Source organism: Myodes glareolus, chromosome 25, assembly GCF_982192425.1.
Source record: "Myodes glareolus chromosome 25, mMyoGla1.1, whole genome shotgun sequence".
Taxonomy (NCBI): domain Eukaryota; kingdom Metazoa; phylum Chordata; class Mammalia; order Rodentia; family Cricetidae; genus Myodes; species Myodes glareolus.
Genome location: NC_142050.1, coordinates 5,850,857 through 5,867,091, shown reverse-complemented (window position 1 = coordinate 5,867,091; position 16,235 = coordinate 5,850,857). Strand labels below are relative to the sequence as shown.

The 16,235-nt window shown below is 39.6% G+C and overlaps 1 protein-coding gene across 3 annotated transcripts in view; it reads right to left on the bottom strand.

Moving 5' to 3' along the window:
• Sdhaf3 (succinate dehydrogenase complex assembly factor 3) overlaps positions 1–5,243 on the bottom strand; it is a 47,107-nt gene extending 41,864 nt beyond the window's left edge. The window contains exon 1 of one of the 3 annotated variants that reach the window (XR_014999979.2): positions 4,954–5,243. Coding sequence is in view for 2 of the 3 variants with exons in the window: in XM_085683904.2 (XP_085540030.1) it covers positions 4,954–5,127 (174 nt within the window). In the remaining variant the exon portion in view is untranslated. The remainder of the gene's footprint in view (positions 1–4,953) is intronic. The other 2 variants (XM_085683904.2, XM_085683903.2) reach the window with 2 other exon arrangements.
• Between the last annotated feature and the right edge of the window lie 10,992 nt (positions 5,244–16,235).

Below are 16,235 nucleotides of genomic sequence, written 5' to 3'. Positions count from 1 at the left end.
TCAGAGATCAGCCTGCCCCTTCCTTTGCGTTCTTCACAGTGTGAGCCACCACTGCTTTATATAAAGATAGGGTCTCAAAAAGACACAGAAATCCTGAGGGCTGGGATTAAAGGTATGTACAGCTACCACCCAGCCCATCTTTTAAATTTAAACTATCAGTGCTTTTCTACCAAAATAAATAAGCTTTTTTAAATATTAATGCCATCAACCACTATTTTTTCTTTTTTGTGATTTCCATCAACCATATATTATATTAACTTTATTTTCCATTTGCCTTTTAAACATTTTTAAACTCAAGAGTTATGAAATTTTATGTTAAATTTAAATTGTACTTAAAAATATTTTTTATTATCAATTCATTGCTTATAAAAAACAAACATGTCCTCAAAGTTAACAGAGATGAAAGAAAAAACAAAACATGAGACTGCCTGCGGAGAGTACAGACTAGATTATACCATTTGATTAAACAATTAACATATTTCATGATACAACTGTATAAAAGGAAAAAGCACTTCTTGGTTTGCCACTAATTTCAAGGGCAAAATATATGTTATTTTCTATTGAGACAACAGAGGTCTAAAAAAAATCTTTTTTATTTTTCTTTTGGGGGGGTTGTTTTTCGAGACAGGGTTTCTCTGTTCATCTATGGCGATCCTGGAACTCACTCTGTAGACCAGGTTGGCCTCGAACTCACAGAGATCTACCTGCCATGGCCTCCCTGACTTACATGACATCACTATCCTATAAATCATCACCATTCAATAAACCACCACACATAAAGAGGCTGCCATGCGTAATATGCAGAATAAACTGAGACATACCCAAGCAACCCACTAAAACTTAGTAGAAGCTGTCCCAAACACATACAATCCATGTAGGCAGAACAGTAATTCATTCCTTTTCTCCAGCAAGCTAAAAATAAACTAAAAGACTGATATTCAAAAGCAACCACCTAAAATCTTTATGGGATAGTCCTTTACACTGTGTGAATATATTCACTGAGATTGATTAAATTAAGAAGATGCTGGTCAACAGCTGGGCAGAATAAGGTTAGGGGAGAGCCAAACAGAATGCTGGGAAGGGCAGAGATGGAGGAGTTATAAGCAAATGCAGAGAGAAGTAAGAGGGACATGCTGCACTGAGAAAAGCTATCAAATCACGTAGCAAAGCATAGATAAACATAAATGGGTTATTTAAAGTTGTAAGAGTTAGCTAGAAATAGGTCTGAGCTATTGGTCAAGCATTTATAATTACTATTAAGTCTCTGTGTGGTTACTTGGCAGCAGCTTGTGGGACAGAAAGTTCTTCTAACAGGTCTTCAAATTAGGTGAGGCAGGAAATTACTAAAAATAGCAAAATGCAATCAATTCTAATTATACTAAGTTAAAAATGTTTAAATATACATGACATGCAACTTTGTCATTTTTTACCTTGTGATCCACTTAAAAGTCACACAGAAATAATGAGTTACAAAGGTTACATGCACTCTTAATAGTAAAATCCTGGGTTTAAATTTCTGCTGATTCATCAACTACACGACCCCCCCCCACACACACACACAAATACACACACACACATACAAGCACACAGGCACACACCCCATAGAACACTTTTTCTTCATTCCAAAAAAATATTTAAAACTAATAGACCAGTGGAGAAGATGAGCCATTTCAACCCTACAAAAACATTTCAATTAATGCATTCAGAAGGAATATTGGGAACAGAAAATTAGCAATGGAACACAACCACAGTATATAGTCATGAATGCTAAATCAGTCAAAGTTTAAGGAGAAACAGGACATTTGTGTAGTCTCAGATTCTTCATTTAAAATATTTAGTAATTTTAACTCACGGGCTGGAATTCCAAGATCATGGCAATTCCACCGTTGGCACTGGTGGAAGTCTTTGGATTGTTGTGCAAGTGTATGTCAGAGGGAATGATCATACAGCACATGGCTAGGCAGGAAGTAAGAAAGATTCAGGCATGAGGTTGTGGGTTTGTGTGTGTGTGTGTGTGTGTGTGTGTGTGTGTGTGTGTGTGTAACTAGAGAATGCACTCAGGACTTGGCTTGTTGACAGAAGTTTCTGTCCTGCCTGGTCACATACTAGGTAAGTACTCTACCACTGAACTACACCCCGGCCTCTTGTGGGCTTATTTTGAAATGAGGTCTTGCTAAACTACATGGGCTAGCCTTAACCTTTCAACTCTCTTGCCCTTTACCCTGGGGTAGATAGGATTACAAGCACTCAGTCACCACACTGAGCTCAGGCTGCTGTTTTTCTTTGTTCTTTTTTTTTAATATAACACCTGGCTCCAACAGGAATTTCCAGTATTTCTGAACCTACATCAGTCTCTCCCATTCGTGGTGCCCAGTGAGCTTATGGACTCACCCTGGAGTTGCACCTCTTAAAGTTTCTACTCACTCTCAGCATGCCACATTGGGGATCAAACTGTCAGCACTCTATGAACTTCTCAGATCCATAAGCTTTCCCTAAACCACAGCATCACTTCAATCAAACTATCATCACAGTACCACGATGTATACCCTTTGCATAATGTGCTGAGGATAGTGCATCTCATTATAATCTTTCAAAAATGCACAACATTAATGTAATCATGACTAAGCAACAAATAGACCCAAATCGATACATTCCTCTAAGTAACAGCAAAGTACTTCTCAAAAACGTGTCAAAATAAGGAAACATGGAACAGTTGGCAACAAGCTACAGCAGATTTAAAGAGGAAGAAAAAATGCCAAAATGCAGAGTGGAATCCAGTCCCGACCCTGAAACAGAGTAGGGGTATTTTTGAAAGCGGTGGTACAGTGTGAGTAAGCCCTGTAGTTAAGAGTTCCCCAGCAATGTTAATTTCTATATTTTGATTAATGTCGTGGTTATATGTTGTTACAAGGCAAAGCAGGATGGTGAATTCTGTGAACTCTACATTGTCTTTGTGTCTCTTCTGTAAGTCTAAATTACTTTAAAATGTTTTTAAATATTTTATTTAAACTGAGAAATTGCTGCCATCAAGCCTCCTACGATGAAGAACATGTCTTCCCAGTTATCTTGTACGCGCTCCTTCAGCTTTTGTCAACTTTTTCTAAGTAACTGTTTCCTACGTTTTCCTTAAACATGCCAAGTTCTTAAACTTTTGGACTTCTCCATGTAGACTCCTTTCTTCTCAGCACAGTCTTCCTGTTTAGCCTCAAAGTAACTCATAGATACGACTTTACAAACACCTTAATATATTATAGTTTCAATATAATAGCACAGCATAGTGGTGAATGTCTTTAATCCCACCACTCAGGAGGCAGAGGCAGGGCAATCTCTGAGTTCCGGGCCAGCCTGCTCTACAAAGCAAGTTTCAGGCCAACCAGGGCCACACAGAGAAACCTGTCTCAAACAAACAAAACAAAATGAAATAATAAATAAACAAGCTCTGAGATGCTTATTGTAATGCTGTTATTTTACAGATAAGACTGGAATTTTAGAAAAATTAATTCATGTAACATTTAGTAAATGTTGAGGTCTTAATTTAAAACTAGGTTTTCTAAGTGCAAGAACAAATACATATTTAAAGAAAGTGTTTTGCGTTTAAAAATATTAAACCTTCCCAGGTCCAGACAACCAAATTACATCTAATAAGGCAAGACTTTTAAGAAAGTTCTAAATTTCTCTCTTCAAAAATGTCAATGATTCTACAATCAAAAAATTATAGGATTCAATGAAAATGTTTACCATGATCTTTATGCTGTTTGCAGGACAGCTCTTCCTCCTACTTTATTATAGCAGTCTCTTTAAAATACCTCTGCTCCCCAATTCCTTTCACCTCCTGAAATTTACAGGGTGAAAGGAAATCCTGCAAGACTCTCAGCACCATGCAGTACTCATCTTTTTTTTCCCCTTTATTCTTAAAAAAAGATTACTATGGCCACCGCAGAGATAGCTCGGTGAGAAAGAAGCCTGCTGCCAAGCCACACAACTGAGTTTTGATCTCCAGGACCCATGTGGTGGAAGGAGAGAACAGACTCCTTTGGGTTATCCTCGGATTTCCATGCCCTTCCCCTTACACACAAATAAATATATAATTAAAAATAAAATAATAAGAAAAGCGAAAAGTCTAACAACTGAAACCCAGTTCATGTGTCACCTTAAGAACTGCCGAACAATGCAGTGCACGATAAAGTAACCAGGACTTGAGAACCCAAAGAAAACAACTTTCAGGAGTGATAGCACAGGCTAGAGGATATCTGAGTTCGAGTCTAGCCTGGCCTACAAAGTGAGTTCCTGGGCTACTGGGGCTGTTAACACTGAAAAATCCTGTCTCGAAAAACCAAAAAGAAAGAAGGAGGCAAGGGAAAGAAGATGGGAGGGAGGGCAGGCAGGCAGGCAGGCAGGCAGAGACAGGCAACTTTTACCTGGCTTAACTCCCGCCAGCATTTTCCCCTTCCCCAAGTGTAATCTTTAAGTCTTTCTATGTTTATCTAATTGATCTGTCAAGTAAAAAACTTACTAAGGCCCTAAAATTACAAATTAACAAATGGTCGAAACAAGCTTCTTTAGTCTGAAAGCTAAGTAACCGCTGAAGTTAATTACACGGCCTGTCCCGTACAAACCAAAAGGACGGCAGCCTTTTGAGTACTTGACAGTGGGCGCTGTAGTAAATTCTGAGACACCCCACCCCCATCCACACCTGGTAACCTCAGACTCTCACGGAGTTGATCTGAACACCGGGGAAACTCAAAGTGCCCAAGCAGAGAGTATGTGGAAGACGCTGCGGGCTCGCGACGGACTTGGGGAAGCGCTGCTTGACCAGTTTTAGGCTGTTTAATTCAAACGCCCTGTTTGGCCGTGCTCCCATCGGGAGCAGTTAGGAAGCCGGTCTTTGAACTGAATACCACTGAGGAACCCCAGGAGTCTGGGTTAAGGGGGCGGGGAGGGGGCATCACTTGCCTCCCATTCCTGCAAGAAGCGCTGGGCCTCGCCAGAACCAACAGTCTTATGTCTCCTAAACTCGTCCTTCACGTACTGATCGCCCAAGGCTTTGAGGTCCGGGGGCAGAGCCCGGTGGAGCTGCAAGATTCGCTTATACAAGGCTCGGACTCGCGAAACGTGCCTGCCCGGCATCGCGCCGCGCCTGCTCGACCTGCCGGGCCTGCGCAGAACGGCCCAGCGACTCTGCCCTTTGGGAAGTCGCCTGCAGCGGCGGAAAAAGGCGCGCGACCTTCATCCGGTTTGGTCCATCATCGAATCCTGTCCTTCCGGAAGCTCGAATTTTGATGCCCACAGAAAAGCGCCCTGTCCCTCTCTGCTAGAGGCGTGGCTTTTGAGTAGTCACTGCAATTTCTCGGATTCCCTAGAGTGACGCTATCTAAGTTCAAAGTCTTCAGTGAGTACGTTGTTTTACATTTCAGAGCTAACTCAGCGTCGTTTCCATTCCTCTTCGTCAGGTCTTTCTTATTAAAGATTTGAAAAATACTTCATCAAAACCCGTCACCTCCAAAAAGCTTTCCTTGGTTAATCCAAACCGTATGTGGCTTCTGGGCGTTTTCCTAGGAGCGAGGTAAGGATCAAAGTGCATTCATCGCCTTAGTGATGAACCTTAGTTAGTGAACCAGGTCAAGCAGGCTGTGGAAGAATCACGGGAGCTGTTTTCAGTGTATTTTTCCACGGCCACGACAATGGGAGTTCTTATTAAATAATGTGAGATGAATACGAGGAATCTAGACGTTCACAAGTCCTAGCTTGTGTAGAGATGATAAGAAAATTTTAACTTTTCTGGAGCCAATAACTCCTTATCGTTCCATTCCCATTATATTTTTAATCTTCCAGCAAATCCTGATGGCTCCACCACAAAAATCATGTAGAACTCAAACATTATTTCCACCGCATCCTGTACCATAATCATCTTTATTGGATAGCTTCCTTATCTGTGTTCCTGCCTCTGACCACCATGAACTTCAGTTATGATCTACCTAGGTGTAAGTTAGTGTCATTCCTCTCCTTGACAAATCCTGAATGGCATTCCATTCGTGTAAAACCCAAAGTCTCTCTACCTCTGATAATTTAAATTTTCTGTTTATTCATTCCCTAGTTAGTCAGTTCCAGTCATACTGGCCTTGGGGTTCTTTATCTTGAAAAGGACAGGCACATTCCCAACTGAAGACTTTGGCTCTTGATGAACATTTGCTTGTAACTTTCTCTCATATGTATCCTCTTAACTTAGTTACTTTGCTCAGCCATACAAATCAGACCTCTCCGGACAGCCTTGCTTGAGACTGTAACATAACCAAGCCAAAATTCTCATGCTACTCCTGCCCTTTTTCTTCTCCATAATATTTGGTACACAGAATCTACATAGTTACTTGTTCTTGTTTCTCACTAGACTACTCAAGGAAGGCATTTTTCAGGAGGGGTGTTGCCCACTGGTCTATCTCTGCTCTAGTCCTGAAATAAGCATACAGTAAATATTCGTCGCATTGATGCTTGAGTTTAATCACTGCTGTTGAGCACTTCAGGGATTGAACTCGGTGGTTCTTTCACAGATACTGGATTTCTGTCTGTGTAACAACCATGAAATCCAAAAAGACAAAAGCCTCACAGATTTTGCTCATTTCCAGGCCTCACTATAATGTCTCACAAATAGGAAGTACTCAGATATTTATTACTTTGAATAGAGTTTTTCCTTTTACTTAACTTTAAGGAAAACATTTAACTGGACGAATATAGAATATTTTAATGGATTTAATTTGGTATTTTAACAAACCATATTAATGGCAAGGATTGAAGAGCAATGTCATTATTTCATTTTAGGAAATTTTTCTAACTATATTCCATCTGTTGATATCCCTGTAAACTGAAAATTTGGTTTCTTATTCTAGTTTACTATTTTTTCTGGTTTTCTTCAGGTTAAACTGCAGGCATAATAAATACTTCCTTCAGAGCCAAAGCTCTTTATAAAAATGTGGGAAAGTATTCTCTCAATGAACTAATAAAAGAATTGATTCATCCTAAAGGGAGTAGAAAAGATCCACAAAGCACTGGCAAATCAATGATCAGAAATGGAGGTGATCAGCCAGAAAGATTCTAACCTTCCTCATGTTGCAACCCTTTAATACACTTAAATAATTCCTCATGGTGTGCTGACCCTAACCATAAAGTTATAGTTTGCTGCTTCATAACTGTCATTTTGTTACTGTGGTGAACTGTGATGTGATTTGAGATTCCCTTGTTTGTACCATTGGTTAATAAAAAAAAAAAGCTGCTTTGGTCTTTGGCATATGATAGGGCAGAACAGAGCTAGTCAGGGAAAACTAAACTGAATTCTGGGAGAAAGAAGGCGGAATCAGTGAGACACCATGGAGCCGCTGCAGGAGACAGACACGGGAGACAGATGCAGGACAGAACCTTACCCGTAGGCCACAACCACATGACAATACATAGAGTAATAGAAATGGGTTAATTTAAGATATCAGAATAGCACCAACGTGTGGACAACTGCATCCACATAAAGCCTGAGGCAGCTTGGGAAGCATGGCTTCTTGGTAGCAGCATTTTCTCAGATCTACTCTGCTTGCTAGAGGCAAGTGCTCCTAATTAAGAGAGGTTTCCTGGCTCAGCTTTAGCTGCAAAACCTTGCAGCTCTTTTAAGAGGTCCTGCCATGAAACACTTAAACAGTGTTGATGAAAAGCTGAACGCATGCTTTTTGGTTTTCATTTGAAGCAGGAAAAAAGCTGCACTAGTTTAAAATGCCAGCTTTCTAGGCCATCCTGCCAGGGCAAATGCTGACTCTTTGAGGCCAGCTACAGAGAGAGCATTTGAGTGTTGTTTGTGGACACACTGTTGTAGCTTGCTTGCTGGCAAGGACCTTGAAACGCCATAGAGTTGTGGCAAAAACATGACTCCAGCTGATACCTCTGCCAAGAGCCTGGAATCTCATAAAGCTAAGGAATGGGCTGGATTCGGCCTTCAAAGCCACAACTTTAATCCTACCCATATTGCTTAGCAAATTAAAGACTCATATGGTCAGTAAAAGTGAGCGAGATACAGTAAAGAGAGATTCACAGACAAAGAAAACCTCTAAATGATTTACAGTATGTTAAAAATATATACAAGTTTGGGAAAGTAAAGAAAGAAGTTAAAGTCCTTAAAATAAAAAAGAGAGTAGTTGGGTTTGGTGGTACACACTTTTAATCCCAATGCCTGGGAAACAGTGGCAGACAGATCTCTGTGAGTTCAAGGTGTGGTAGCACACACCTTTAATCCCAACACTGGGGAGGCAGAGACAGGCGGATCTCTGTGAGTTCAAGGACAGCCTGGTCTACAGAGCAAGTTCCAAGACAAAGGTACACAGAAACTCTCTCTCAAAAAGCCAAAAATTGAAAATAAAAGAAATAAAATAAAGCTGCATAAAGATGGAAAACACACAGAGAATCTCGATACTGTGTTATTTTAAAATGTAGAAAATAAGTCTTACTATCAAATAATATTAAAAAAACATTTCCAGGGCTGGTGAGATGGCTCAGCAGTTAAGAGCACTTGCTGCTCTTGCAGAGGACCTGCTTTGAGTTCCCTGCACTTATAGCAGTGCACAACCATCTGTAACTGCCATTCCAGGGCATCCCTGAGCACCTGTCATACACCTAGTGCACAGATCTGCATGCGAGTCAACACTGAAACACATCAAACAAAAGTGGAACAGTACGTTATCCTGTACCAGGGACAGAATTCAGGGCCTCCTACTAAACAAGCACTCTTCCACAGAGCTACATCTCTTCTCCATTTTAAAAAATGTTATATTATGAAACAAGGTTTCACTAAGTTGCCCTAGCCAGGCCTTCCATCCTTTATAGAATGTAGACTAGCCTTGAACATCTACCTCTGCCTCATAAACAGCTGGGGTTACAGGTGTGTGGCTAATGGCAGCTAAATCTTTCACCCAATGGTTTTCATGAACTTAAAGGCAGAGAGATGATGAAGGCTGGTCTAACCGCAGTGATTACTGATAGTCACCTCATTCAACACCGGAAATATTCCTCACTTCCCATTTTGAATGCTGTTTGTCACCACATTGAGGTGACAGATATACAAAGAAATGAATTCTTAGGTATTTTTATTTGGTATCCAAATATTTCTAGATATTTAAGGACAATAATGAGGAAGTAAATAAAATTTCAAGTTAATCATGAAGTTCAAAGAATGAAGGAAACAAATTCATGAAAAATCTGTCCTATGAGCTGAGTGGTGGCAGCGCACGCCTTTAATCCCACCCGTAGGGTGGCAGAGCAGGTGGATCTCCAGGTTTGAGGACAGCCTTGTCTACATAAAAAGTTCTAGGATGTCCAGGACTACACAGAGAAACCCTGTCTCAGAAAAAAAAATCAGTTCTATGAAAATAAATTTAGACAATAGTCTGTTCAGTATATTCCATAATAGCTAAACATGTTACATAAAAAATAGCAAAGAGAACTGCATGCAATTATATCTGGATGGAAAGACTCTAAATCTGTAAGAGATGTTTTTGAAGTATTTGAGATTGTTTATGAATTAGGGTGAGGAAATAAGCTGAAAAGTCTGGATAAATTTTATCTTTAGTAATTTAATACCATGTGATAAGCTCTACTGATGAAATGGTCTTTTCAGAGATGTTTACAAAAAATTGACAAGTTTAATACACATTCCTGATAATAATCATTTTTAATGGAAACTAGTGGATTCTGTAGGACAAACATTAATGTCTTAATTGGATAGCACCTGACAGGTAAGATTTTGTACAAAGAGGAGTGAAAAAATAAGGTCTTTGCTTTTTTAATTGTGCGAAAAGGGATAAACTAAAAGATTTTTTTAAGTTTCCAATGAAGATAAAAGGGGTAAGAGAGAAAGCAATGAAAATGAGATGTTTCTGAGTTTGTACTTTGATTTTTACTTTTTAAGAGTAAAATTTTTTTATTAAAATAAAAAAAATTTGTTTATTTTTGGCTTTTCATAACAGGGTTTCTCTTTGTAGCCCTGAATGTACTAGAACTCACTATGTAGACCAGGCTGGTCTTGAACTCAGAGATCCACCTACCTCTGCTTCCCAAATGCTGGAATCAAAAGCACACACCACCACAGCTGGCTTAAATTTATTTTTAAAGCTTACGTTAATATTGAAAATAAACCTCTAGAATTATTTGTGCCAGTTATTTTGGCCATATAATACAAATTTTGGTCTGAAGTTTGTCATTTATACCTGTTTTCTTCTCACCCAAAATTGATTTGGGAAGATGAAAATAGGTTTTTTTGCTTTGATAATTTCTAATTTTATGGAATTATAAGTGTGGTGTTCTGAATAGATGTGCCCCCTATGGACTCATGTGTTTTAATGCTTGGCCCATAGGGAGTGGCACTGTTAGGAGGTGTGGCCTTATTCACGTAGGTATGGTCTTATTGGATGAAGTGTGTCACTGTGGGGGCAGGCTTTGAGGTCTCGTGTATGCTCAAGTACACAATTCCCTTCCTGTTGCCTGCGGATCGATATGTAGAACTCTTGGCTCCTTCTCCAGCACCATGTCTAGCTGCAGGCTGCCATGTTCTGCCATGATGGTAATAGACTAAACCTCTGAAACTGTCAGCCAGTCCTAATTAAATGCTTTTTTATAAGTTGCTGTTGTCATGGTGTCTCTTCACAGCAATAGAAACCCTAAGACAGTGAGTGATCATGTCTTACAATATTTGAACTTGTAGGATAAAAGGAATTTCCTTACCTTCCTGCTAAAGTCTATTTCACAAACTCATGGGTTTCTGAAGACGTTTTAAATATGCTGTCTCTATTTTGCATGTACAAAGTGCTTTATATCAGTAAAATATGCTGTAGAGCAAGCTTAATATATTACTTTAATATATTATATTGAAGGCAGAGTAATATATTACATTTGTAATATAATAATATATTACAAAGTAATATATTGTTATTTTGACCTACTTTTTTCATTTTAGAAAGCAGAGTTCTGTGTGGTTGTGGATTTATCCATCAAATCTGTTTTTGTTTTGTGTGTTTTAAAACCATGATTTGAGTCCATTCTTGTACCTGTAGCAATTGTGACAGGCCTAACGCATATCATTGTCTTCAGTTGCATTTTGTCACATATTAACCCAGTCTACATTGCTTTTGTTTGGTCGGGAGCCCTTCTATGTTCAGTCATCAAAGGTCATCTTATTTTTCTCCTCTTCACTATCTGTATCTGAATTTTATCCAGTGTTTCAGTAGAAGAGTTTAGCCTATTCATATTTATCATTTAATGCTCTCTTGAAGCTTCCATTGATGTTCTGCATTCTGTTTTCTCCTTATCGACTTTTTGGTGATATTTTCTAAATTATTGGCTTTATATTAGTTGGAAAGTTTTACATTCTATTTTTGTTTTTGGGTATCATCCTTACATTTTATATGTTCCAATATGATATTGCTCCAGAACATCTAAAAATAATCAGTTGTTTGACTCTCTTCCAAATATGTTAGAATCGTTAGCAAAATTTTCTCCCTTGCTAACCTCTACAATAATCTGTGTTGATGTCACTTAGAGTTGCAGGGAGAGATTACTGAATTAAAGTACACTTTCTTAGCAATCAACACTTCTGAATACTTAATATTATTTCTTACTGTCCATGCTCTTGAATTCAATTTCATTATCTTGGGTTCATAGCAGGGTCTGGGTGGGTTTAGTTTGTTTTATTTGGTTCAAATCTAATTCAAACAGAGGGTACCAGGCTTTTAAGTCTAGGAAATTCTCCTCTTTATTTTTGTCTCCCTTTCCTTGCTTTATTTGCTTTGTTGGTTTGTTGTTGCTGTTGTTTTAAAATTCACTTTTATCTTTTTGTGTCTATGTGACTGTATGCCACATATGTGTGGGTGCCAAAGGGGCCAGGAGAGACTACCGAATCTGTGGAACTGGAGTTACAGGAAGTTGTATCCTGTAGTTGAATGTTTTTCTCTGTTCCACTGACCCCCTGGACCAGATTCTTTCCTGCTCATGGGTCCCTGAAGCCACTTATGAAATAACCCTCTGAGGCTTAATATCAGTTATAATTGTTTGGCCAATGGCTCAGGCATATTACTAGCTCTCACAAGTAAATTAACCCCTTTCTATTAATCTGTGTGTTGCCACTAGACTGGGGCTTACTGTTGATGCTCCAGCATGTTTCTTCTTCGACAGCTACATGGCATCTCCTTGACTCCGCCTTCCTTCTCTCTGTATCTTTGTTAGATTTCCTGCCTAACTATACTTTTCCTGGCCATTGGCTGAAACAGCTTTATTTATCAACCAATAAAAGCAATGCATATTCACAGCATACAGAAAGACATCCCACATTTGTTCCCTGAAAATGGAGTTACAGGTGACTGTGAGCCATCCAGTGTGGTTTTGCGGGACCAAACTCGTCCTCTGGAAGAACAAAGAAGCACCCTTAAGTGCATAGCTATCTCTACAGTCCCAGCTTACTTGACTTTTGAAATAGTACATTGCTAAATAATTCAGAGACATATTTTGTTTGTGTCTAAAATGGTTATGCATGACTAGACAAAGATCAAAAAAGAATCTATTATCTCAGAAGAACAAAATATATGCATGCATACTTTAAATAAATAATAAACATAGACAGATCATGTATGATTTTAGAGATGTTGAAACTAGGGCAACACATGTGAATTGATCTCTTCATTGAGTGAATTTAGACAATAGAGAGTTCTAAAGAACACACTTGCAAGATCGAGCCCTGGGGACATAGTGAGGGCAACCTCTGAAAAGAATAGTCTGATAGCTATGTGTGGAAGAGTCTATTAAAAGGATGTATAAATACATATTTTCATAAAGGCTTTTCATGAGCTCATGATGACAACACGCTATGCACCTGAAGAGCATGGTTCACTCAACTGTCTGAGATTGAACTCAAAAAGAGAAGGAGATTTCCAGAGGTTGATGATCATTTGAGGTAGACAGCACTCTGAGAGGACAGACATGAGGCTTTGAAGGCACTGTTTCTAAGAATTAACCAGATATGGGAGAATGGAGGAGGGAAATAAATCAAAATCATTTCCATTTGTGGAAATATTGCCAACATACAGAATTGTTAGGAAGAAAACCAGTTTATGGAAATGTGTTCCATGTGGTGGTAAAGAGTTGGAAGGAGCACCCTACACTGCATGCTGTGTTGACAAGTTGACTGATTTGGTCGATATATTCCGTAATGGTCTCAATAAGTGGTTCTCGATTTTCACTGAGAATTATAATTACTTGTAACATTGATTTTTAAAACCGGGCTTTACTCTTGAATTAGGCTTCTCTCTGAACCTCCAGGGGTGAGGCTAAGACATTGATAGTCCTTAAAAAGCTTCACTAAGGTGATTCTAATATGCAGCCAAAGTTAAGAACCAGTGGTTACATCTCCATCTTGGAAATACTTGGGAGCTAGGAAAGATTCCCACTATGGGCTGAATCTGATATATCCCTCATAGCTTCATTGGTTGAATGCTTGTTTTTTTTCTTCTGGTACACTATTAGAGGAAGCTGTGGAACCTGTGGGAGATGTGGCCTGCCTGACAGAAGCAGATCTTCAGAGTTTTACCTGCCTCACGGGTTCTGGCCTGCACTCTGTACCCAGGTTTTCTGCCCTGTGTGGACTCCCTTACTTTCCCTGCCAAAATGAACCAGCTTCTCTCCCCTCCGCCTTCTCTCTCTGAAATGTGAGACAAAATGAATCTTTTCTCTCTGAAGTACTTTTCATCACTGAGTTCTGCAGACCTGTAGTCTGTCTCCATCATGTCTTGGAGTATAGCAACACGCAGGTTTGCAGGCATGGCACTGGAGTAGCCACTGAGAACTGATGTTTTAATCCACAAACAGGAAGCAGAGATACAATACTGTAAATAGAGGAGTCTTTTAAAACCTCTGAGCCTGCCCCACCCCATGACACACCTTCTCCAGCAAGGCCTTAAGTCCTAATCCTTCCCCAACTTTGACAGTTCCACCAACTGGGGACCAAATACTCAAACACATGCAATGGTGAGGGGAGTCCTCATTCAGCAATGAAACAGTATCTAAAACAATAACCAAAAAACTAACATACTGCTGAGAACTAGTTATTACGTCTTCAGTCTTCTCGATTCTAAAGAGTTCTTACAACAAAGGTAATAAGTATTTGTATAATTAATAACATTTTACATGGTAAAAGGACCATGTAGTAATTCTAGCTACTTGGAAGACTGAGGCAGAAGGATCACAGTTCAAAGCTAGCCTAAGAAACTCATGACCCCTTTTCAGAATCAAAAGTTTTTTAAAACTGTCTTGGAAGATAACTCAATGGTAGAGCATTTGAAAACACGCACAAGACTCAGGCTCAATCCTCAGCACCTAAGATTTAATACACAAGCAAACTATAAAATAACACATGTCTGAGGAGGGGAATTCAAAGTGAAAATAACTGAGACTGTAACTCTGCTCATTTATAAGGTGGAAGTGATTCGGGGGTTCTCCATAGAGTGTATCTTTGTACATACCATATACACAATACCACATTGTCTTGGGAAATAATTTAAGCTTTCCAAATAGCTAATTGCCGTTAAAGTATAGTTTAATCTATCCAAGATTGGTACTTGTTTTTAAAAACAGAATAAATTTATTGATTATAGTCCAAGGAGTAGAAGACTGTGCAAAAATTGATAGTGTGGGCCTATGAGCTAAACTTGGTACTCTTTTTTCTTATATTTTTAAATTTATTTATTGTGTGTCTTTCATATTATGTATCTTGATTCCATCCATCCCCCATCCCTGCACATCAATCAGTCCTCCACCCCTGCACTTCCACAAACAAAACAAAATTCAGGAGGAAAAAATAGAAAACAAAATGAAAAAATAAAAATAGGAGAAAGATTAAAAATCGTGTCATAGAAGCTACAGAGCCGCCCAACAAGTCACACCGTATAATCTTTTGTCCATACATCTCTACTTGCAAGTGTTCATTTCAAAGAGTCTGGTTCAAGGCCCCTGGTCTCCACTACATGATCGATGCTGGGTGCCCACTGGGACTCTTCCTGGACAATCACACTCCCACCCTAAACTTGGTACTTGTACTAAAGACCCACAAAGTCTCTATCATCTGTATCTTTCCTCATCCTATATACCTCCCTCCAGCAACCCTTGATCATATCCTGCCTGACTCGTCCAAGGAATACCCTTCCATCTCTGTCGCCTTTCAGTATTCTTCTCTTGGTATTATGCAATTGAACTCATATTTATTTTTTTAAAAATAGTTTTAAGTATTTATTATGTATACAATAATTTGTCTGCATGTATGTCTGTAGGCCAGGAGCGGGCACCAGACCTCATTACAGATGGTTGTGAGCCACCATGTGGTTGCTGTGAATTGAACTCAGGACCTTTGGAGGAAGAGTAGGCAATGCTCCTAATCGCTGAGCCATGTCTCCAGCCCCTTGAACTCATATTTATGAGACTGCTTAAAGCTAAAAACAAATCTCAACCCACGCCGTTAATCCCAGCACTCTGGAGGCAGAGGCAGATGAATCTTTGAACGTGAGGTTAGCCTGATCTACAGGGTGAGTTCCAGGACGCCCAGGGCTACACAGACTCGCCATGAGCAGGGGGTCGGAGGTGAAGGGAGGTCTCAACCTATTCTACCCTCCTATCATTGACTTCTTTGCATTGTCATACCTGAAATTATATATCCCCACTTTTTTGACCTCTGTGCCTGTTCCCCCATTTAAGCACACACAGTGCTTCTCCGCATCATTTTTTCCAAAATCCCTAGTCTCTTAGTTCTATTCACTCATCCGCTTCCACACATCTCTGCAGTCGAGGTGATCCCACTTCCAAGGCCCTGCTACTTAGGACTCCTTCCTCAGCTACAATTCTTCCGCCTCTTCAATGGGAACGAACACCCAAAGATTCAACACAACTGCTTATCAGAGCTTTCTCCATGTCTCCGGCAATTGACGATTCTCTGCCGCCCCCACCTGGCCAAGATTGCACTAGATCCCTGCAGGGCCTCCTCGGACCCTTGCCTGGAAAACAGCCAAGCGTTCCCAATCCCTAGCCAGCTTCGGATCACCGCAGTTTCAGCTTCCCCTCCAGACACAGGATTAGTACAAAGAGAATGACCTGTTGTTGAGGAATCCTTGTTGGGACTTTTTTCGTAAACCAGTAAACTTTCAAATTTCTGTCTTTACTCAACCTATCTGAATTCT